The sequence below is a fragment of the Pocillopora verrucosa genome, chromosome 14 (genome assembly GCF_036669915.1).
Source record: "Pocillopora verrucosa isolate sample1 chromosome 14, ASM3666991v2, whole genome shotgun sequence".
NCBI classification, from domain to species: domain Eukaryota; kingdom Metazoa; phylum Cnidaria; class Anthozoa; order Scleractinia; family Pocilloporidae; genus Pocillopora; species Pocillopora verrucosa.
The window spans coordinates 17715894-17740457 of NC_089325.1; the positions used below are offsets into that span (position 1 = coordinate 17715894).

At 37.1% G+C, this 24564-nt stretch overlaps 1 protein-coding gene across 7 annotated transcripts; it reads right to left on the reverse strand.

Annotated features, from left to right (window-relative positions):
* Positions 1 to 323: 323 nt before the first annotated feature.
* LOC131787627 (intermediate conductance calcium-activated potassium channel protein 4) lies at positions 324 to 21801 on the reverse strand. Of its 7 annotated transcripts, XM_059104709.2 has the most exons (9): positions 21746 to 21801; positions 21473 to 21666; positions 20200 to 20260; positions 18372 to 18600; positions 7451 to 8325; positions 3712 to 3913; positions 3122 to 3316; positions 2165 to 2331; positions 324 to 2009 (listed from the first exon to the last, which is right to left on the reverse strand). In XM_059104709.2, the coding sequence occupies exons 4-9, from the start codon at positions 18376 to 18378 to the stop codon at positions 1488 to 1490; spliced, it is 1968 nt and encodes a 655-aa protein (XP_058960692.1). In that variant the 5' UTR covers positions 18379 to 18600; positions 20200 to 20260; positions 21473 to 21666; positions 21746 to 21801; the 3' UTR covers positions 324 to 1487. The 7 variants fall into 7 exon arrangements, with proteins under 7 accessions (XP_058960692.1, XP_066017499.1, XP_066017500.1 ...); XM_066161402.1 differs by lacking the exons at positions 21473 to 21666; positions 21746 to 21801 and having other exon boundaries at positions 20200 to 20270; XM_066161403.1 differs by lacking the exons at positions 21473 to 21666; positions 21746 to 21801 and having other exon boundaries at positions 20134 to 20217.
* Positions 21802 to 24564: the final 2763 nt, after the last annotated feature.

Consider the following 24564-nt stretch of genomic DNA (forward strand, 5'->3'; position numbering starts at 1 on the left):
CAAAGCTGACGTAGAGTAGGATTTATTTCGTGGAAAGCGCTATTGCGCTGACTAACGGGGGAAGTTGTTCCGCTGCCTAGAAGGGGGAGATACTTTAGTTCCCGCAACCGTGAGTAAGAATTTCTGTTCCACGCGTTTTTTTCTGTTCTTTTAATCCCTACATTATCATGTTCTAGTAAGTCTTGAGACAGAGGTCAAGTCTTTCAGAATTATTTGTCACTTCCGGGATATGTATTCCACCTAAAAATAAAATTCGTCCTCTTTTCTCGCAGTGAAACTTCAGTACAAAAAAGAAATTCTCTAGGACACGCGAAGTTGCTGGAGTATGATGCTTCCATCATCACAATTTTATTTCAAGCGCTCAGAGCCATAGAAATGCATCGAGTGAACGTTTTATCGGTACAAAATACTACTATATACAAATCATCTATTTAAGTTCATAAAAATAGCAGTATGTGTAACATACAACTTGCAATTCTTAAAACATCGGGTTGTTACAAGATCAGTCCAACAGGCGACGTTGCGATGAACCACCGTCAAAGAAATTCATCCCGTCGCTGGTCAAAATGTTATCCAAGATAGTGTCAAATGCGTGTTCCTCTCCTTTGTAGCGAACTAGGAATGTTTTACTACTAACGAAAACTCCTGCTGTTCAAGATAAGTAACGAGAATTTGCCGTTACCAACTAAACATTGCTTCAACCGCTATGGTGGCTCCACAGTTTCTCTAGAAGCTAATTTCTTCATTATTTCAAGCTCTTAGTATTTTTATTATTTTGTCCCTTTTCTTTATGAACTGCACTGATTAGGTAGAAATGAGGGGTGTTTCATTAAGAGGCATCCACCCTTCTATGATACCTGCCTTAGCGCGCCTTCCAAATCTGCTATTTAGTCTGTCTACTCATCCTTCTCCTTCTTAGCTCAGAAATTATCACGGAGACTCCTCCCAGTTAAATAATATATTCTTGAAGAATTTACGTAATCTCCTATCGTGATTAATCTCTTAAATCCCATGGCCTGCACGAGATTTTCTAGTTTATCAAACGTACGAGGAGATTATAAACTATTTAACTCCCTCAAGTATCTATTCTTAAATTAATAATGTGAGTCCAATTTTTTTTTCCTGCGGTGAAAGTAAACTTTTCTCGATTTACAAAGTTTCTTTTAAGCTTTTTATTTCGAGTCTTTCAGAGTATGAAATATGTGAGCGAAAAAAAAAACACCACTGAAGAACGAGGGTAAGACCTGTGATACGCCAGTGTGACGCACGAGGACCTCTTTTTTACAAATGTCCGGTTATAGAGAGCAAACACGGTAAAAGTCGTCTACAAGAGTGATCAACTTTGGTGTTTTTCTTTTGCATACTGTTTTTTCCTTCCGCTTGGTTTGTTCCAGTTTGAAGCATTTTTTGTGAGATCTTTAAGATCAGCAACTGAACGTGACTTGAGAAATGTTCTCTGCTAAATTATTATTTTCTTCCCCGTTCCGTCATACGTCGACGTGGTCAGTTGTTCGTGAATATCGATAGGGATACATACTATTGTTTTTCATAGACTGTGACGGGCTCATACTAGAACTCGACCCAGCTGAATATCTGTTGATCATCCTTATCGACTCTCTAACGTCTCTAAGCTCGGTCTTCATTTTCCGATAAATTTGATCGAGTGAATTCTCAAGCGATTCTACTTTTCCTTGTAGAGCGTCTGCAGGCAAATCTCCTCTGTCAATTGGATCACTTTCTAACCGTGACCGACAAGTAGGGTGCGTGACCCGACCATTTTCAGTAAGCTCGTTCAGTTTTGCATGTGACGTCTGATTGTCATGACCGTATGTTAATGAGAGGTGTTGGAGATGTCCCGGATGGGTGTGGCTCGTGTCAGAGTATGTGCGTCTTGACGTGGCTGGGGATTCTTTAGTTTGCCCAGTGTTTGAAGGCCGCCACGAGTCTACAAATACTGCCTGTATTTTTCTGTTTTTGTCCCGTAGGGTTGGCTGATCGGATTGTTCTCCCTGCAAATCGCAAAAACAAAGGTTATCAGAAAACACTACATCCTCATGTAGTAAGTATTTCTTATTCCTGGTCATCACGTTTTTGCCAATAATAAAATGCGCGTGTATATAAATGCAGGTTTAGCCTTTTGTGTCCTAAAAGTTTGTTAACTTACTTCTAAGATAGTCGGCGGAGATCCAATGCTTTTCAATGAGTTTCTGCTGGTGCGCCGTCCGACATTTTGCTTCTGGAGAAAATTTTCAACGTTCCCGATACTTCTTGACACGTCAGTCAGCAACATGGCAATGTCGTCAGCCAAGAAGAACTTCTTCCAGTAATCATCTGTTAATAGTTTGACAGAAAAAGTATAGAGTGATTATTGGACTCCTAAAAGTCATGCGTGTAACAAGAAGGAAACTGCTACTTGGCCAGGATTCTATTGGCGTTCATTCCAGCCAGCAAACACCCCTTTAAGCAGAAGTTACTGAGTCACGGTACCCGCCTCATATGAACCCTAAATTTATAATATTCGAGGATAGAGAACCTTTTATGGACCTGAGACTTCATCCTGACGAGATGTATTCTTGATCACACTTTAAACTCCCTTCAAGAGAGGATAACTCATGCCCCTTGGCTAGCCCTAAGTATTTTTTATTATGTTTCTCTTCGGTGGGGTACACTATTAAGAGTATGAGGTTTATAAATTGGCGATGAAAAAAAAAAAGGGTTCACCAATAATTAATGGAAATATCCTGATAGCATAATCCTGCGTCATGTTCAAACCCCCCCCCCCTCCCCCCACCACCAGGAATCGAATTCTCTGTGATAATGGAAACACCTCTTGTGCTCAGTGGGTCAACAGCGAAAATGTGCCATGTGTAGTATGTTCTCTTTGCTTATTCTGTCATCACACCAACTGCAGCGGACCTAGAAGCAGTTAAACTGTTAGTTAACCGCATGTCTCTTTCTGTCCTAGAGACGGCAGACATGTTTCTGTTTGAATTCTCTTGAGGACATAGTGATGTGAGACTTATCCACAATCTGTATAGCGTATGATTTGAAACTTAACTTTAGTCTACGTTTGGCAAGTGAAGTCCCTTCCCTCCCCTCTCCCCTTAGCTATCATACATACCTCGTGACCAGCTTTTCCTTGCGATCCTCCACCGCCGCACGCTTTCCGCTAGTTTGTGTTGAAACATTCTGAGTTTTTCAGATTTGAACCAGTCTCCCATCACGAGGGGTTCTGTATTCTCCTGTATAAAGCGATGTAGTCTCCATGTGTTCTGGATGCATGTGGCTGCAAGATTCTTTTTTCCCGAATGATGATCTATGAAAAAGATAAATGCTCATAATAAACGATGCGTGGAGAAGACAGAGTTTGAGATCCACCTTCAGCGATGAACTAAGGGCCTCATAATCTGTTTCACTTTTGCGTGACTTCGCCCCGATATTTTTAGCCTTGGGTGACGAAAAAGCGCTGCCTTAATCAACACGTTGAACTCTAAATTATTACGGTGCGATGGTCTGCTTACTCTGACAGAGGAAGATTTCCAATAAATTGCTTACACTAATACAAAGTTCAACCGTTTTAGTAAGATAGAGTTAGCTCGATTCGGATCCGGTTTCTCTCTAATCTCAAAACTGAACAAAAGTGACATATTGAACAGGTACAATGATACTGCAAAACAAATGGGGGATAAAAATGAGAGTGCATTAATTTACCTGCATTCTCCATGGTCGCTAGTATTCTTTTCTCCTGTTGTTTAAGTTGAAGTGATTCGTGTACGACACTTATGAATAACGCCATGAGGAATATTCCCAACACTGACGCAAAACCAACAAACGCGCGGGCTAAGATAGCTTTGGGAACCACATCACCAAACCCAAGCGTTGTCATGGTGACCACAAGCATCCAGACAGTGTCCTGGCCAAATATTTTAAAAGAGGTTAAAACATAATGAAGAACATGCAATACAATTCGAGAATTTGTTTGATACCAAGATTAAACCTGAAATTAAAAAAGGAAAAAAATACAATATTCTAGATTATCGCTAAGACTTTCCAATTGTCCTTTAACATGCGTTAAAGCGTTCGTTTTGCCTGAATTTTCTTTGCCCCCCGGTCCCCCCTCCCCCATCAACCAACTCTGATAATGACTTCCTCTAAGTTAATTGAAGCATCAGCATCTGCGTCCCAGAAGATTCCTATTAAATCATACAGAGTTTTTGTGGTAAGAAAGGCAAAGATAGCGTCAGGAATCAATGGGGGAGGGGGAATGGGGAGGAAACAGTGTAGCAAAATAAGCTAGGTGCAGCTAGACAATGAACTCACAAATATTACAGATCAAACTTAGATTCGCTTATTCCCGGAATCTTACTCAACTGAACGGTTAACCAGTGTAGCTAAGAATATTTTTTTCATATTTATGCTGAGAAGTAAATATTTGTGACTGCATAGCAAAAATATCCCCTCGAAATAAGGGTTGATTCTTTGTATATTATAGAAATTCCCCTTCCACAGGTGTACGGATGAAACTATTCTATTTTTTATCAACTGTAGATCCGATAAATTTGAAGGAATTGTTTTCATATGTTGTGAGTTTTGTTTTGTTTTGTTTTTAATAGATCTTAATTAAGGAAGAAATGTAGATCAGTTTTATTGAAGACCTACTGTTGTGTTTCTGATTCGTGTTATTTTAAATATTACAGGCGCCGCTCAAGATTGTCGAATCATGTGTTAACAACTGCACCAGGTGTGTGTGATAATGTGATGCACTGGATTGTTTCAAGGTTACTAATAAGACTAACTTAATACGATAAATAAGCTCGAATTAGTTTCAAACGCCTGATGTTTTTGTTTTCAAGGTCGTTTCGATCGATTTCTGCCCAGGGGCAGAGCCTTAGTCCTAAAAGAAGAGATAAAACCAACGTTCACTTAACATTGTATGAATTTTGGAATTTTTTTCTGCCTTGTATCCTTGGTTTCAGACGACGATTGCATATCTTGATTATATTTAGACTGAAAACATAATACGTCGTCCTATGGAGAAAGAACCGTGTTTCTGCAGTCATCATTAATCTAGACAAAGAAAGTTCCAACATTGCCGTTAAACAAATTGGTGTTATTCTATTCAGCAACTCAAAAAAAGTGTTATTGGTGTTATTTCAATTTGGCCTCTAATAGTGTTCTGATCAAAAGGGGGCCACCCTCATTAGTTGAAATTAGTTTCATTAGATGCCAAGTCACGTTTGTTTTGAAACTAGTTAGCGGCATGGTTATCCGAACTTGTTTTTTTATTACTAAGACTCGTCTAGAAATGTCAAGAATTAAAAAAGGTTATGAGTTCCGTGCACCGAATATTTGAGCGAATAATTTGCATGTGAGTTAGCGAAAATAACAGGGAGGTGTGGTATCAATTGGAGGTAGATTCCCTGCTGTTCCATGATATCGTAGAAGGATATTGTTAACTACCAATCCTACTACTTTTTCTCGATTGTGTAATTATGAAAGTGTTCAGGAGTCAAATAAATTATTCTAATGTCAGCTTGAAAGTTTTATGAAAGTTTTGGAGCTTCCTTAGCGAGTGTTTCTTTTTTATTTCTTTTTTTTTCTTTTTTTTCCTCATTTTTTTTTTTGGAGGGGGAAGGGGAGGGGATTTCGTGCGTAGAACCTTTTCTAGCGAGTGTTTTTATATTTTAATTTGTCTTCTCTTACTTACCTATTACTCCCCCTTTCTGAAAATTGAGAGATCTTTAACACTTTACAGAGCCACATATGCATGCATATTTGCAAACCCAGCAAGCAAATTAGTCCGTAGAGTTACTTGTGAACGGGCTGCTTTATCGCTTTACTTCCTACAGCGTTCTATTGTTTTACACAAAAAGTCATCCAAACAATGTAAGCTTTTAAAGCAAGCTCAGTCATTGTTCCCGTAAAGCTTAACAGCTTTTCATGCTTGACCACCAACCTGTGTACTCCAATTAAGTTCCTTTGCAGGCTTACACGACCAATTATCGATTTCTAGTTGCAGAACCAAACGCACAAAAAGAGTATATTCGACCATTATTGCGAGCTTATTTTCACCGAGTTTTGCACACTTTTAACGCTGTGTGCAAAGCCAACAATCGTTATTTTTTGTCACTCTTTGGCACGAACTACGACTTGAATAAACATCAGGTGATGACGAGATTTTGGTGTGGTTCATGCGCGCCGAAACGGAAACTCTCTCAATACTTAGTTTTAGGAACGGGTTGATAGCTGTACATACTTGGTAGCCTTTTAAGTGCAAAGTAAGCATTTTCAGTTCTCTATGGACAGTTACTAAATGTTGTTTTCCTGAATTCACATATAACACGTGAACATTACAGAGTCGCACATGTTTGTCTTCGAAGGAGAGGGAAACTAGCGTTCCCCAAATTCTTTGAAGCTTCCGTGCGTCCTGTGACGAAGTCTAAGCTTTCGATGGGATGTCACAATTGAATCGTCGCTTACTTCTTCTTTAGAAGTTAAATCATCACTATTTAAGTTGTTTTTTAACAGTGGTTATCGCCGCTTTATTTTCAAATATACAACAGCGTGTTCGACATCGTTTCGGCGCGTGATTTTCTTTTTCTTAATATGCTTTGACAAACAGAAGTAAGAAATAAACACCATTTTGTTGTTTGTGATATTTGGAGGCGAGAGGTCGCCGCGAGACGTAAAAGATAGCGCTGAATAGAGTGTTAACAGCAGATAAGAGCTGAACGAACAGCAGATCAAAAAATGAATTTATTTTCTCTTGTTGGCGAAGTGTGGGGTCGTTTAATTTGCTGTCGGTGCTTTGTGTAAGAAAAGAGTAACTCGTACTAGCACAAAAACAACTTATTAGAATTACAATAGAGGTTGGCTTGATGAAGAGCTATTCAATTTTTAATCACTCCAGCCCCAGCTGTGGTAGATGTGCATCAAGATTAACAGATAAAACATTTTACACCATAAACATACACGTAATTTTTGAACGTGCGAGATTATAGAAGAATATTAAGTAACGAATTTACAGTAGACAGAGGAAAAGCTCTAAAATTTCAAACTAGTTCGCTCATCTTGAAAGGGGTCAATCGCAATAAAAGACAAATTACATTTTTGAATATGACAGAGTGAAAGGATTGAAATTGAAACCATTATTTTTTAACCAAAACAAACGTTTGTCTAGTAAAGTAATACACTGGCTTTGAGCACAATAACGCCGACAGTTTGTAAACCATTGGCACCGGAATTCATATCCGAAAAGTAAACAAATTTCGACAAATTACTCATTGAAAAACCTGCTTTTGGTTCGTCAGAGCAAGAAAGCGCTCAGGATGGCTCAAATGGCCATCTAAGTAAACATACTGGTTTGTATTTGGACGACCTTACGATGTTTTTAGCTTGGGTAAAAAAATTACATCTTGGCAAAATTGTAGAAAAAAGTTTTCATACTTACCAAATAAGTATTGTGAGCCCTGTCGATAACGTAGACACAATAGCCACCCAAGAAAATGTTGAGCGAGTAAAATGTAAATATCAGTTGGAAAGGAAACTTCAAAAAGTAGGCTTTTATTAGGAAAATGGACGAGATCTCCGTTTGTGTCACAGATGCGAACAATGCTGTGGCACGATTGTCTACAAACATGTTGTGTTCTTTCACGTACTTTGCCATCAGATATAATCTTAGGAAAACCAAAAGCTGAAGTTCATAAGGCATGCCATAGTGGTCTAACAGAGGCGGAACATGAAACAGACAGAGAACCACTTCTACCAAACAGGTGGGAAACAGCGAAGTCATAACAAATCTCTCTGACTCGTGGTAAATGTTCCTTACGATTAAGTAGCTGAGTTCGTTTACATTCATACGATAAATTGTGAAGGAGGTCAGCAGCGATAAAACAGAGAGAACGGACTTCACTACTAAAGCTGCAAGTCTGTTCGGATTATCAAGAGCAGTACGCAAATCTCCTGGTGATAGCTCTTCATCGGAGACTCTACCTCGCGTGGTGAGTTCAATATCCACCAGTGCTAAGACAGCCGATACAAGTCCCATGACACACGCAACACTTGACAACATCTTAATCCTCCGCTTGTAAAATTTCTTAGCTGCGTCAAAATCTCTAAAAGATAGCAATGCCTGATCAGGAGCCTCGAGCCTTGCAGATATTTTGCGGGTAATCACCTTCTTCCGAGTCCTACACTTTTCCGTAGGTTTTATAGAAGAATTGTCCGGCTCTACATTGACACAGTTCACTCGCCGATGACTTTCCATGTCCGTAATGATGTTGATGTTCCTTAAATGTATCTTATCCCTCGCAGTATGTGTTTGTTCTGCGGAGAAATCCATTAAGAATTGGTTAAATTCTTGTTGTAATACCTAAAGCTCAGAGGTCGGTATCGGACACATGAACCAAAACAAGGAATTATTCTAATGCCCGTAACTAAGCCAGCGGTAATTTACGCGACCTCACGAACAATAATTAACGCAGCACGTAGCGTGTATTTGTAGACACTAACCAATAATGTTCGGTTTGCCGCTATCAAATAGATAAAAAGTACAATCATATTAGAATGAGTTAAACCCTACAAGGGATCTACAGTTGGTGGAAACATATGCTCTTAAGACTCACTGATGATAATATTACGACGATAAATTTTCATTTCAAAAATTGTTTCCTTGTTATGGGATTTGTGGCAACACTTAAGTGAAAGATGGACAAGATAAAAACAATGTTTTCAAATCGCAAACAAGCTCAACGGAAAAACCAAATAATTATGAAGCTATGTTTATTTTATGTTTTATATGCATGTCGGTTCTCTTATTTACCGCAATTACGGTACACTTGACAACGACGTCAATAACTTCCACAGAGAGTTGACAAAAGGCACTAAATTTTTATTAACTACAGCGTAGTACTGTGTGAAGGATCTATTGTTTCTCATTTGAATTCATTACCGGAATATGTGGAAAAAAAATATGAGAAGAGTGAATCAAACGCTGTTTTGAAGTTTCCAGTCGCGCCGTTTCTTTATCTTCCATGTTATCGCCAAGAATGCACGCAGGAGTCGCACAACAAACAATTAAGTTCACCAGGCTGTTAGAATGGTAAATATAGTCATGCACATATGCCTTTTGGGCATAAAACTGAAATGATAAGAATCTTTTTGCAATGTATGAGTTTTTCTATATTTTCATATCATGTGCTTTAATGACAATATTTCAAAATAATAATAATATTAATAATAATAATAAAATTCCTTAAAAAAAATTAGTGGCTTATGAAAGAAACTGTGGCATTCAGTAGTTTACTGCATTTGAAAAGATGCAGGCCCGATGTTTAATGGAACATATAAACTTAAATAAACTGAAATACTCTCTGCAGGCCTATGTGGCCAGCAACGCGTTCTCTCAAGTAACACGGGGAAACTGTCACAGTTTTAGTTTGTCACAAAGAAAGAAAGATTCCTCCGTAGCAGGCGTAGTATAATCGGTTACAAATCACAGTCGATCGCAGGTTATCAGTTTCGAAGATATAAAGAAAAAACAAATAATCTTCTCTAACTGATCGTTGCTTCGGCTGTATTCAAAGCAGAGACAAGCGTGTGTTTCTTGTAAATTATTCATATATCGTTCGCCAATGCTATCACTGTAATAAGTGTTTCCGATGGTTGCTAAAATAAAAATTCAAATATAATAACAACATTAATGATGTAAAATTTGGTCGATTGACGGAATCGCGTGCTAGATCCATGCAAAAAAAAAAAAAGTCTCCTTGCCAAATGAACAGGAATAGATAGTTCCCTTATTCAAACTTGTTTGAAAGGTGTCGCATCCAAGAAAAAGGGCGGGTACTTTGTCCACTCCATATCATTTAAACTCGTTGCAAGATTAACAGTGGGAAGAAATATCCCTCGTTCATATCTCTCAGTTTTATTCACCTTTGAGCTTTTGTCCCTGGCTTCGTAGATATTTGTTTCGAAAGGAATAACTGGTGTATGGGTAGATGACAAATTGAATAACTAAAGTTCATTTTCGATGTAAACAGCTGGTTTACGTTTAGCGAAATGTATTAATTTTTTGTTTTCGCTTCAAACTCGGAAAGACAATTATGTCTTTGAAAGACACCGTCATAAGCTACAGTAAGAAGCTGTTATTTGTTTATGCTAATCATTTGGTGACAAAAGCTATGTTTGCCGCGGCGAATGAAATGGTTTTTTTTTTAAATTTTTGTTGACACTATCGTGGAGACTGAAGAAACCGAACGCGATGAAATCGACAAGAATGAAATGTACACCAACTAAATATTTCCAAATATTTCCATATTCAGCGGGAAAAAAAGATAAGGGGAAAAAATTTAAAAGATTTCAAGAAGCAACGATGACTATTTCCATTTGGGTTCATTCAACGACGCTTAATTAAAAAGGCGTACTTCATTTTCTTAACTGTTATTTTTCGTTGTTTTATGATGAAAGAAATTAGAGCGCTGACACGTCCGGTGGGGTATTAATTTAGGGAGTAAAACAACTGCATTACTTACTGTACACACTCGTTAGTAGACTGTACGATTTGTTCATTTGTACCAAGTCCCGTTAGGCATCATCATACATTTCATATATATTTCTTCACACTTTCTCTGCTCCGTCGAGAAATTCATTTCAAAGGAAAAATTATTGAACTGAAAAGCCTTTGGATAACAACTTTTCCTTAATTGGACGTTCACTCATGGTAATACCCAAGCAAATTTATTAAAGTGATAGTGGAAGCTAGAGGAATATGAACAAATCAGCTAGAAGCCAGATCAAGCACATCATGAAATATATCATCATTTGAGGAAAGTTAACTTGGCCGGGAACACTTAGGGACTGCCGGCCCCCTAATCTTATGCCGATAGAAATAAAATAGAACAATGAATGCTGTTAATATATACCATCATGATCTAGGAGCTTTTTAGTAAGCTGAGAAGGAAAACACCTTTAACCTCAAGTTATTAAGAATGCATATCAAGCCGTGCTTTACACCTTTGCACGTGTCCCTGCTTTGTCTTTGCGAATGTTCAGAAACCGAACGACATCCTGTAATCATCTTAGTCTTCTATGCGCTCTCTTATTTTTATTTTTCACCAAAATACCCCAGTTATTCTAACCCCAATGACAATTCCGTTAATTATCTCTTAAAGTGATGCATTTGGGCCTTAAAGTGGATTTTCAGAAAGGACTTTCTATCAATCTGGAACCTGAGGACAATGGAATAATACCTTTCTTATCTCCGACAGCTCACCTTGTCCCTTATCGATACTGTGGCAGACCCTTTATGTCAGTCAACCTTTCTGTTGGAAAACTTTAAGAGAGCGATTACTCGCAAGCTCGTTCGTTCTCGCTGCTTGTAGGTGGTATGCGGCGGTCATCAAAAGCAAGTACAACCCAGTCTGGCGGCCGAGTGCGTTAACGGTCTCAAAACAGTCTCTCGCTTGATAAAAAATTTACAACTTTTTCCATCATTCTTAAAACGTCAGCATTGTTTCACCTTAATTGGTTGGATTCATAAGAGGGTATTGCGCAAAAATTTGAGCTTCTGCGATTGTTTTCTTTTGTCTGGTTGTTCTGATGGTCTTGCACTCAATTCTGTGTTCTCAGGTCTGTCCTTTCGTTTACATAGCATTTCACCAATCTGAGAATAACTGGCTTTCTCTGACATTGACACCTCTAACTAAGTTCTGATAGCTTCCTTCCGCTGTAGATGATATTAGGCTACTTATACCTAATTTTCCGAAAGAAGAATTCACCTATCTACCTCGTAATTAATTTCTGTATGATGTACGTAAAGAGTCTTTTTGTTTTTTATTTTTCTGGCTGCTGTGTTGCTAGATGAAGCAGTTCTTACAAGCGAGCCCTTACGCAGGTTAGTAATTGTGAATACGGACTTCCTTTCCCATATCGTATGCAGCCGGCTTTAGTCTGAAATATAAATACCTTTTGTTACTGAGTACTGACAACAATAACCTGGGTCAGCATGATGCGTGAATAGTCGTAGACGTGTTTTAAGTGAGAAAGAGAAGGCTGTATTCAAAATCATTAAATCATTGTTGGTTTTTTTGGTCGAAAACAGAACAATTCCGCAGCACTGCTAGTTGCATCAATTCTGAGTATTCGCAACTTCCTTTACGCAAAGTGAAAGGGTATTTTAAATATTGATTGAAAATTTCGGCCTCACCTGAAACGGAAGTCACTAAATTATCTCCATCAATGTGATAAGCAGTTCTTTCGCTGTGGGATATGATCACAAAACTGTTGAATGTTAGATACATATAGGATTTCTTGCAAATTGATGTGTCCTTTGATTTTAGTTGCTCTCCCTAAATTAATTACTGTCGCGTTGTGATGTCGAGGCAACCATCATCGCTGTAACTATTTTTAAGAAATGCCACAGAGTAAGTGACTCGTTTGTAATTTCGCTATGTATCAGTTTGCCTTTTATGTAAACAGCTTGGCATAGGCATCAGTGACACCCTTTTAGTTTCTGTCACTTCTCTGTAATTAAAGAGGCAAAGTTTGCATTTGGACGAAATTACAACTGTTTTACTTCACGGCCATTTTGACTAAGGCAGAACAAAGATTGCATTATAGAAAGTGTTTGACTCAAAAATATCGCATCAAAAAAATTTAAATTTTTAGTAGAAAACGCCGCACTTATTGAGAAAAAAATTGTGAAGAATAGCCGAATAATGGTAGAAATGTCTGATAGGCGAACCAATTAAAGCGAAGGATTTCGTTAAAACTGCACATCAACCACCCAGTTTTGCCTTGTTTTTCGTGGGCAACTGCTGGCGGGGTTACTCGAACATCCCCCTCTTCGTCCTAAAAACGTTCGATTTTGTATACCATTTCCTTTGCCCCAAAGCTAATGTTTATGAGAAGACTTCTTTTTACAGCAACTATTCAACAACTTCACAGATTTAGATTGCTATCTGCAGCCTAGATTTCAAGAATCTCCGTGGTAAGTTACAACAACGTTTTCCGATTCAAATCGCTGAATGGATCATCGAAAGATGAGCAGAGCCGGTGCTTTCAATGATAATAGCAAACTTTTGATTAAATGTTCCTTCTCTTCATGTGTAGTCAAAAGAAAGTGTTTTAAAAAAAGCGAATCCTACCATGTAATTACCTGCCATTAACTGCCTTCACGTGAACAAAACTGACCAGACAAACCTCAGGATACGAACAAAGAGCTCTAGAAAAAGTTGCTTATAATCAGGGAAGAAAAGATGGAGAACATTTAATGATTATGGGAATCGCAGGATTAGCTACCGTAGTCGCTGTTTCACTTCTTCGGAAATTTTTACGCAGGACGTAGACAATTACAGTCAAATGTCCACTAACGACCACCTTAAACTCTCTACAACAGCCCCTTCCTAGCAACGGCCACTTTGTGATACCCCGGCAGACAGACCTCACATTTGTCCTCTCCCCAGTAACCACCTCCACTGAACGATGAAAGCTAAAAAATAATCTAGACACCACCCAAGCCCCATGGAGACTGATAACTCGTCCGTAATAAGAGTCTGCAATGACAATTTTTGCTAACTACCCTCGATAGGTTTATTTTGCCAATCAAAAAGTTGTGCAGCTGTTGTACTCGCTTTCTTCAACTTATCTGTTAACATTTTATTCGGTGAATGAAGTTTTAATATTGCTATTTCTGCTTTGACCGTCTCTCATATCTATCTCCTACAGAAATAAAAGTGTCATACTAGACTCCAACCTCCCAACGACGACCAATGCCACCAAGATGGCTGTCGTGGAGAGGTTCGACTGTGTGTTACAGTTAAGGGAAGAGAAATCGTTTTAGACATAAGATTTTAATTTATTTTAAAATAATAATTATAATAATAACATACGTGCTCATCAACTCGCTGGACCACAAGTTGGCAAACAACTGCCACAATGGGTTGGCAAAGGATTTCGTGTTGAAAAACTTTTGCATGTTTCTTTACCTATTCTACTGACTTGTTTGTTACACGAGAAAAGGTAACAAAATCCATGATTTGTCAAATATGAACCATGCGTGTTTGTGCTTGCTAAGAAGCATTTCAAATGTACCGTAAAAACAAATTTACTTGGCCCAAATTCATTGTCAGTTTTCATAAATGCCTGCGGCTACAACAAGTTGTGAGACATTTTTGCTGCTTTTTCCACAGTTTTTTACCATTCAGTGTTTCATGTCGCGATAATTTGTTGGTTAAGCAACGTTATTTTAAAAATTTCAATTTTTTTTTTCACATAGAGTTAGCTGGTGAGGCTGAGAATCAATGAAACGATTAATTCAAGTGAAATATAACACACGGGTAAAAAATTCCAATAAGCAGGAGGCAAACCAAGTTGAACTCCACTGGCTATTTATGAGCATAAAGGAATGTTAGAGGACACTAGTGCGGTAGTTGTGTCATGAACTGATCGCAAGTAATTGCTGTAACCGCAGAATGGTACGGTGTAAATCTGCCCTAAATGTCCTTTTACTTTCCAAGAGATACGAATTTAAATGAGCTGTTTTCAATTGCGTTTCTCCTCCACATGCATGACCCTCAAAACAAGCTTTGGGTAAATTATCTAGTTAGCATAAGGTTGTCTTTAGATTTGGTCATCATACCTTTGTTTGTAGGAGCGTGCAAACATGAATAGTAATCTCTAGGTCTTTAAAAAAGATGTCAAAATCTTGTAAAAATTATCTACATCATAACAACTGAGATATGCGCGTGTACCTCTCAATTTTCTGAGTTCAACGTTAGTTATACTGTCATTGTTTGTGTTGACTTTGACAATAAGTCTAGGTAATAACGTGATTTTGAGCGCAATTTGGTGTTTAAAAACACGAGTAAATTTTCAAAACAATAGAATTGCACGAGTCTGTAGGGCAAGTGAAATTTGAAGTCTTTGAAAATTTTACAAGTGTTTACTGACACCACATTGCAAGAGAAATCATGTAATTACTTGTTTGTAATGTACGTGAAAAAAACATCACAGAAAGGCGAAACAGACAAAAATTTTGAAGGAGCGCGCGCGCTATTTGTAATTTGCACTCGTGTTACATGTGAATGCACTCGTTTTCAGCCAATCAGAAGCGCGTAATTTTCATGTACATTATTATAAGGGAAAGTAAATCATATCCATGGAATTGTGAGAATTGTGGGAATTACCAGTAACCGATGAAAGGAAAAAAAAGCTATTGATGGTTAAGGAGATATACAAAAGAAGGAGGACTAGTCCTATTGTGGACTCGTAAAACAAGATTTTATGTTGCTTCACTAGATAGCGGACTGGCTTTGCATTTTCTGGTCTGAGCTTGTGCCAAAGCGAAAAAATTATATACATATATACAAAAATATAAAAGGTATGAAAATATCATTCACTAAAATGTCGATGCAACAATAACTGAAGAACAATTCTGTTGTTCAGCTAACAGTAAGATGAGCTATTTCTCTGCTATTTAGACGGGTTTAGTCGTTTGATTGTATTGTAAGGCCACTTGTTTGTTTTAAGTCATGCTGTTTGAGTTATTGCTACTTCAACTCGTGCCAAAAATAAAGCATATCAGTTGAATATGTAAACGGTCGTCTATTTAGATGAGCGCTTTGAACATTTGAATCCTACATTTTTGTTTAGTGTTTACTTTTTGTATTTCCTCTCCTTAGTTGCGACTCTAACTGAAGCTTTGCGATAGCCATTTATAAATAAGTTTGGACGAACAAAGCGCTAAGACAAAACTAATTAGCATTATAGTGAAGCACACTAGTGATTACAACTCCGCTTAATCCATCCAACAGGTATTACTTACCCCTACGAACATTGTCCACTTTAACTGAGTTATAAAGCAATGTTGGATGGGTCCTCTTTGCATTGTCACTCAGGAGTATCATTAACTCCCAGGTTAACCCGCAAATTCCTCAATTGAGGAAAACCACCTTTCTTACCTGTTATGACGGTACTGCACTACCTTGACAAGGGCTTTCTACAAGCAGCAGAAATCTTATTCCAGTTTCTGCACGTCTGGGGTTCCCTCCATTAATGTAGCCCGTCAACACAATAACAATGCAATCATTTATCATAAAAAATTTACATTGTTACCTCTTCCGCGAGGAAAACTGCCAACCCTATTTTGCTCGTAAGATAAACAAAAAGGCGTGTATGTTGTGGCAGTTTTCTCGGATCCAAGAGAATGTCATTACATCAGTTATTCAAATATCCTGAATGAAAAGCTATATTCGTTACGTGACTCTTTCACGGCAAACAAAAGCAACGCCGCTTGTTTAGCAGAATAAAATATTATTTAAAGGCATTCAGAGGGTACGTGTCTTGTTGCCAACACAACAGGTAGTAAAGTCCACAAATTGTCACTGTTTGGGATTTCTCCTGATCTCAATAGGCTCATTTGCCTTTCTCAATGACGATTTTCACAGCTCTAATTAGATCTCCCGCCCTAACGAATTGCAACTGGAAAAACTAGTGATAACGAGAATCATGTCTCCTGGCAATTTTTCAAAACTGGTGCGATGACAACGGCGAGAAAACTGAACGTTCATGAAGAACAAGTAAGTGAAAGCTGAATACCAATTACCCATAACTCAAATTTTCTCAGTTAACTTGAAAAGATTCCCATATAATTCAAGTTTTCTGACTATTTCACAGGTTCTGAACATAGTCCTTTCCTCCCCATGGAAAACCTCATGTTTTTTTCCTGCTGCTGCTTGGCGAATATCATACATTCTTTGTAGATAGTATACACGACATCACGTCCACATCGCTGTAGTCTAAACACGAGTGAACCCGGATTTAAGTTATTTTTATTTCCCTCAATCCCTTAATACCCAAGAATCGAGATTATCTACATGTAAATCCAAACTCAGTGACGTTTGCAATCATTGGAAGTTATTTGGCATCTTTTCGTTGCCACTTAGTCTGAGAGAGCCTTGTTTTTGTTTGATTTATCACCATCTAATTTTCAAGTGAACGCCGAAATATAACAACCCTAAAATTTTGCAGTGCTAACGTATGAAGGCATAAATTGTCTTGCAAAACAGGGTTCTTCGTGTCGTACTCAGTAAGGACTTGTCAAACTTGCCCCGGAACAGTGATTTTTTTATGCTGTCCGTTTTAATGCTACTTACCATTTGATGAAAAATATTTTATAAGATATGCTGGACCATTCTTATGGTCAGATCGAGGTTAGCTCAAAGAGATTTGTGTAATAAACTACTGCGAGTGGAAAAATCACCAAAATAAATCTCTGAGCATATTTTACTTTTATGATAACAGTAATCGCGGTGACTACCTAGAAATGAAAAAATTGTCTTGGAAATATTCATTTTGGAAAGCATTTGATGGATTACTTCTGATTTTATCACTTTTTAAAATTCATTTTCTTTCGCTGTAATTTTTAAGGTGAGTCATTTTAAAACGTTTCGCAGTTAACGTCTATATATAGACCTTCCCTCGTTTCGCTAATTAGTGCAATCTAGCTGAGCTTTTGTCTTCATCATATCTTTCAAGTCTTAAGCCAAAACAAGCTTTTATAAAAAGGGGATCTACATGAAAATCTTAGCTAAACAGATCCATCAAACTAAATTTTGTAGGTTCTCATGTGCGGGATTTTTTTTACCATATCTTCTCGAGAGGTTCTTGAAGGTTAGGATTTGAAATCATCAATTTGAATCTATGTATGAATCAAAATTTCGAGCGAAAACTTATCATAGTGTTATGACTAACCTTCAGAGCTTCAACAACTCTTTCAAGTTTTCATGGGCTTCGGTCACGGGAGTCAACTATCTTTTTCTGACTTTCTCTCTTAATAAGTGTGAAATTTGAAACGAAAGTTTTATGGATGAATAGGTATCTCAACACTTTGCTTCAAATCAGATGTAATATGGATTTCATTAACACCACTAACAGGGAAGCTTTTAGTACGAAAACTTGTTTACCTAACAACCTTAGAAGTTTAAAAGAAATATCTGATCTTTAAATTTTCGATTTGAACCTTTCTTTTCAGTGATGTTTCCTTTCTGTTGGGAAAATTTGAGAAAAATATTTCTATTACTGATAAATACTTTTGATCCACTACAAAAAAATCTGTTGGCGTCGTTCTTCAGACAGCGCCGCCGTGATGTTTAACAAATTAAATTTCTTGTATTATATCGTAAAAAATACAGGCTTGTTGGAAGTATCATGCTGCAAAAATGTTCATTTGCCAGTATATTTTTATATTTGCCTATTGACTAGGAGTTTTTGGGCGTTGGAGAAAAGACAATTAAATAAGTTAAGAAGGCAATGCGCAGATTGAACACACAATCTTTATGATAGGGTTTGATGAAACAAGTTTTGTTTCTTACCTGTCATGACTGGTAAGTACCGCACGATGAATTTTAGATTTTTACCACCCGTTCAGTATTATTCTTCCCCCTGCCTCTGGTTTAGCTGACTCTCTTGTGAGTTTCCTTTGTTCATCCAAGACTGAAGCTCGACGAGGGTAACTCAGCACTCGTTTCATGTTCATAACGCACCGTGCAAAGATAGAACGAGAGCATATTCGGTTCTTGAATCAGATGGATCTTATTACACCTTGAAAACAAAAGCAAGTCGCAAAAGCAAGAACAAACCACAGTTTGGATGAAGCCTGGACTAAAAACAGTAAGTAAAAACCGCTTTCAGTTACATCGTCCCTCATACACACGACAGGTACCTGACTGTTCAATATCAAATTTATGCTAAATTGTTATCATCATGCTAAATAATTTGCAAGTTTAGCTATTGTTTCGCTGAGCAGTCAAACTTTATACTGAATGGAGCTATACACTTTACTTTCTTTATGGATCTGTCCAACCACGCTTGTTATTAACACGTTGTTAAAAATTATGCATTTAGTGACAGGTGAAGTGTCAGAAAGTCTTTAAGTTAAGGTTACACTTATTAAACGCAGCTGCCCTTTTATAGTGTAAATTGAAGCACTGGGCCTAAGGGTAACGAGAAGTTTACCATTTCAATCGTTGGCAGTTTTTAGCGTTTTTGTAGAAATTAAGATGCCGTTATCGTAACTAAACGATGTAGCCATAATATGAGACCCCCGACCTCCTCTCGTAAATCCGTAATTGTATAGTGTGTTGTTGCATTGAAAGGAAAACATGCTATTTCATGCATGCGGAAAACCTCGGTAGAAGACAGGACTTTGAGTATCCGTCAATAAACATTCACAGGAAAGTATTTACATTACCATTTGTTCATCTAATAATTCAATAAATGGCGGGTTAAAGTTATGGAATACGTACAAATTAAAAATCTTTTCTTATTTTCTATTTTTCTGTAGTTTTATTTTATTTTTTAACAATTTCAATTTGTTGCACAGAAGTTCTTGTCTACCGAGGTGTATATGGAGAGGTACATAGATGGATTGGCAAATGGAGTTTAAGGTACTTCGGGTAAAATGTTGTTTTTCAAGCTAGCTTTCAAACTTAAAGTTTCTACTTGATATCACATTTCGCCTGGAGGAATTTTTTAACTCAGCCCTGAAGTAAGCCAAGATAATAATGCAAACCAACAAAAGAAGTCCAAAAACATTGAATGCAAAGATATTTAGAGGTCAGTCACAACGGTATTGCGAAAAAAGAAGTTAAGCCAAACATTACATGCTCGTAAGATTTTTTTCATGTAAAGCTCTCGGCGGATTTCGTAGCGGAGGAGATATTTCCATTTCTACGAGCTCTGGAAATCTCAAAGAAGATTGGAACATAAAATATTGCGAATGTTAATATTACGAAAAAGTGATTGAGAGACAGTGAATGGTTGAACGGTACAGTGCGTGAGATGAATTGAACGTAAAGCCAATACGATTCTCAGCAGGACATACTGATCTGTCGATTTTCGATGGAAAGAAGATGATGTAACTGTACTTAAAAATGAGCCGTTTCATAAATTTAAACACCTGACCCTCAAAACAAGTAATCTCTTATAAACCGCTCAAAAAACATCTCAACACTTTTCCTCTATGGATGCATTTTGAATTTTTGTTATTATTCTAAGAGCCTGTGCTTAATATGTTAAAAAGGCGACTGCCAAATCTTAATTGAAATTCAAAACTACCAAAGTGGACGAATTTACCTCAAAGAAAACTGAATTTAGCGTCATGTAGCACTCGAGCGAAAGTCATCAAACTGTGAAACTCACCGCACTTCTGGTTTTTCCTCGTCCTCACTGCATCGTCCCTCGCTTGTGCTTTAATAAAAGCCTTCCGGCAGTAAATATAAAAGAAGGTGTTGAAAATGTTTATTTAGTAGGCAGTAATTGATATCACGAGACACCTCTTTGTTATTTGAGTCGTTGAAAATTTATTTATTCTGTACGATTCCCAGTATGAAACACGACCAAAAGCTGCCACTTTAACGAATATGATCTCAAGTAATTTTCACCGGTTGGGTTCACGCCGTGAAACGTTTCAATTGTGATCAGTTAGGAATCATTCATATTAGCCAGCGGGCAAAAGATTATTCCTTACACAAATTGACTTTGCTATTGGGTCGCGACTCTGTGCCAAGAAATTGATATTGAAATCTTTCATTTTGCTTGACAACCACGCGACCACCTCTTCCCGTTCATTGTGACATAAATGGTGGCCTTTTTCAGGGAGAATCAAGACTTTATCGCAATACTTCAAACGTTGTATTACTGAAAGACTAAGTTTTGAATCCGTTGGAAATCTTTCTTTAAAATGGCCTCAGGCGAGAGGCCAGTGGTTTTCTGTGAAGCATTTCATATAGCGCTCAATTTACAATGGTGATTCATTACAAGCGTTTATTCCTATTCAGAATCGTCAAAAACACTCGCGTTAAATCACATTACTACTCATTTCTCGCAGCCAAAACTTAACCTGATGAGACGCAGAATCATTTAGTTCTTGATTGCGTGTGATCGATGTATTCAATACTTTGGTAACTTCGTGACGCTGTTCAGCCCTATTAATTTGACGCCTTGCATTCGATGTGGATAGATTCACTGATTTTTGCCCAAAAGGAACCTTAAATGCGTGAGAATGTTCACACATCAATAAGACAGTAATACTTCGCCTCCAAAAAACATTTTTGTTCTTAAAAAGATTATTTTCGAATAATAAAGGCTTCTTATTACGCAGGAGCTCTTGAAAAACCTTTGCGAGTCTAACGGTGACAAGCTCTGATGCACGTTTCTGTTCCATTATTGTAATGAATATTACATGTCTCACACGTAAGGCCAAAGCTAATCGTCCCCTCTATCAATATCCAATTTTCACAATAATGCATTTCATTTCTTTTAAAATGACTGGAGACCATAATTCTTAATTTTTCTTTTGCAAAAAAATGTGAATTAAACTAGCACTTTTCATCTCTGTTTGGAGGTTGGTCCAAATTTAACATCCCTTTTATTCCAGTAGTATATTCTTATAATTTACATGTAATTGTTTTACCTCTCCATTACTGATGGTTACTTTAGATCCTCCTTCTTTCTTTTTCTGTTTTGCTTTTAAGAAGAAAGACTGTATTTTCATGATTCTTAAATATCTCTCACTTCATTGTTTCGATGGCTCAGCCTTTACCAATCAATCATCGAAGGCCTCAGTTAAGGTTTGGAGATCCTCAGTTAACAGTTAGGAATTTACTTCTAAAGAAAGATAAAAATGAAGTTGTTGTTGAACTTGTTCATTTAAATGAGCGCAATGAAAGTTGGCCAAGAACCAAACCTTGTGGATCTCTATATGTTAACTTTCAAAGAAAGGCTTTCTTCGACTGGTGGTTTTGAATCGTACAATTTGACAATTATTTCTGAGGTTGCTCTTCGTCAGAGCGAACAAGAAAGGGTCAACGCTCAAACGTCCGCTTTATAACTCTTTACGGTGGCCAATTTACATTATCGACTCAGCTAATTAAAACCAAATTATTTTGTGACACCCCTATAGATGCAGCACCACAGTTTCTTTAGAAACTTACCCCCTTTAATTTTTGAGGTAATTTTTTAAGACCAATCTCGAGCAATACCTCTTATTCCATAATGTTTTAATTTCGCAATTAGTTTGGGATCTGAACTTCCTTAAATGTGCTAGATAAGTCTTAAAAGACCCCTGCTGTTAGCCTATTTTCCTCAATTACATCCCGTAATTGTGGTGTCGAATCCACAGAGGTCCAAATCCTCTCTGTTTTCAATATGGAATACTGTGTTTCAAAATGTACCTTATCAATCGTTTTTATGCATTAATTTTTCTGTTATTTTCAGAATAGCAGTGCAGCAATTGGTTATAGTTTGAGAATGATTTATCATCATTTTTTAATACAGTGATAAGTGAACTATTTAGTCTACCAGGAATAATACCTGTTTAAAATGATTTATTAAAAATCAAAGGGAAGTGGTTTTTTTGATAAGGGAAGCTATTTATTGAATTTGGGCTTCATACCCAGCACATTAACTTTAATTTAATTTCATTAATTCTCGCTCAACTTCCTCTTTGCTTAGAAGGTCAACAGAGAACATTTAGGTTAAGTCTCTTTGAAGAAATACTGGAAATGCGTAATCTTCGATTTTGGAATTTTCGTTTAAAAAAAAGATTTATTTGTGAAGTTATTCAGTAAATTTATGCGTTATCTTTGCAGGAACTGATCTGTCTCCAAGTTGACGCTACAGAAAACACCATGTGTTTTGACTTGAACTTTGTTCTAAACCTGATCAAATATTGTTTCTTTTAATGCTTTTTTCTTTAGTATACATATCAGATGGTTAAGTTTTGCTTCTACATTGTGCCTCTGAGTGATATTCTTGTTGGTGTGGATATATTATAACGAAAGCAGTTGATTCGCACAGTTGTTAGCTCTAGTGAGTTGATTTATCTCATGATGTTGAAGTCTTCGAGTGATATATTTGTTGGTGTGAATATATCATAACGAAAGCGATTGATTCGAACAGTTGCTAGCTCTAGTGTGATTTATCCATGATGTTGCAGTCTTCCAAGAAGTAGAATATTTTGTTTCTCCTTTGATCAAGCAACTTTCCTGACAGTTCTTCCAAATTCTTTTGAAATATGGGTGCTGTGCGGACATAATTTAAAAGTACCACTCTCTTATCGCTGGTTTTCAATTTAGAAGCCATTGTCTCTATATTTACGTTCTCTCTTTCAAGACTGAAATGCAGTATTTGAAAAATCTACGGAGCTAATTTTAAATCGTTGCAATAAGACATCTATACGATGCTTGTTAGGAGTTTTGGCGTTTATTGTCGCTAATATTTTTGCTCGTTGTTTTTATTTTTGATAGCCCTGCGGGCCTCTCAAAATACGGCACAACTCGTAAAAATACTCAACGATACTACACATCAAAACATCAAATAAGATATATGTATCCGGACCGTCTAGCTCACTCTCCATGAAATCGGATAATCGAGGTTCCACTGTACCGATTGGTGCCCGCAGACATCACTAGGGGACACATGCTGTTACGAAAACTTTGCAACTTGTGAAGATACCCCACAAAGTCACCAATATTGACTGTTAATTTCGTATTTAGTTCGCAAAACAACATAAATCTTCTGTTTATTGGCAATAAAATGCCTATGAATTATTCCTTCTGTACATCACACAAACGAAAATAGCAAAGTTTACATATGTCCTATCACTTCACTTTGATAAAATTGTCTTAGGAACTGCGTTGTTTTTTAAGTACATACTTGTCTAAACTGCCTTTCCGTAAAATGGAAACAAAACCTCTGTTGTTGAGAATTAGCTACAAATATCTGTCTTTGTTCGTGACGCGTCAAAATGTGATTTACTGTGGCTGACTTTAGTGTAACAGTAAACACGGAGATTAACTAATCAACACAACATGAAAAAAAATTCCAACCGTCAGCAGCAAACTATTAGAGGAGAAAAAAAACACTTAGTTGTGAATAGTGAGTATCCGCTTGTCATGTAGTCTTACAGTGATGATACCTATTCTGAAGTAGTCTTGTCATGGCTACTTGACGTCACTTCCTGGTATATCAACCCATACTTTGATAAAAACGAGTCATAAATTATATTGCAGATTATTCTTAATGTTAATATTAGTGTCAATGAAATAAACTGATAAAATGCAATGGATACATAACTAAGGAAGTCATCTAACACTTAGTATACACTAACTAAAAACTAATAACTTATTTTGCTTGAAAATGAAAAAAATTTGCACCAAAAAAAAAAAAAAAATCAAAAGTCAATCAAAACTCTCCATACAAAAATTGTGGCAAAAAATAATATCAACTAATGCTAAAATTCATGAGTACTACATAAGAAGTATGCAAATGAAAGTAAACATAACAAGAAAAAGAACTATAACAACATACAAATTTTGTATAATTATTGAGCGATGGTGACTTACTAATCAATTAGTCACCAAGCTTTTCTATGAACTTGAAACAACCAAAAAAATGAAAAGGAAAAGTGATAACCAAACAATGCCTTCATAATCCATACATTACAAGAGTAAGCAAGTTGAATGACAAAGAGGAATATGGTTAGCGTTACTCTATCCCCTCAAA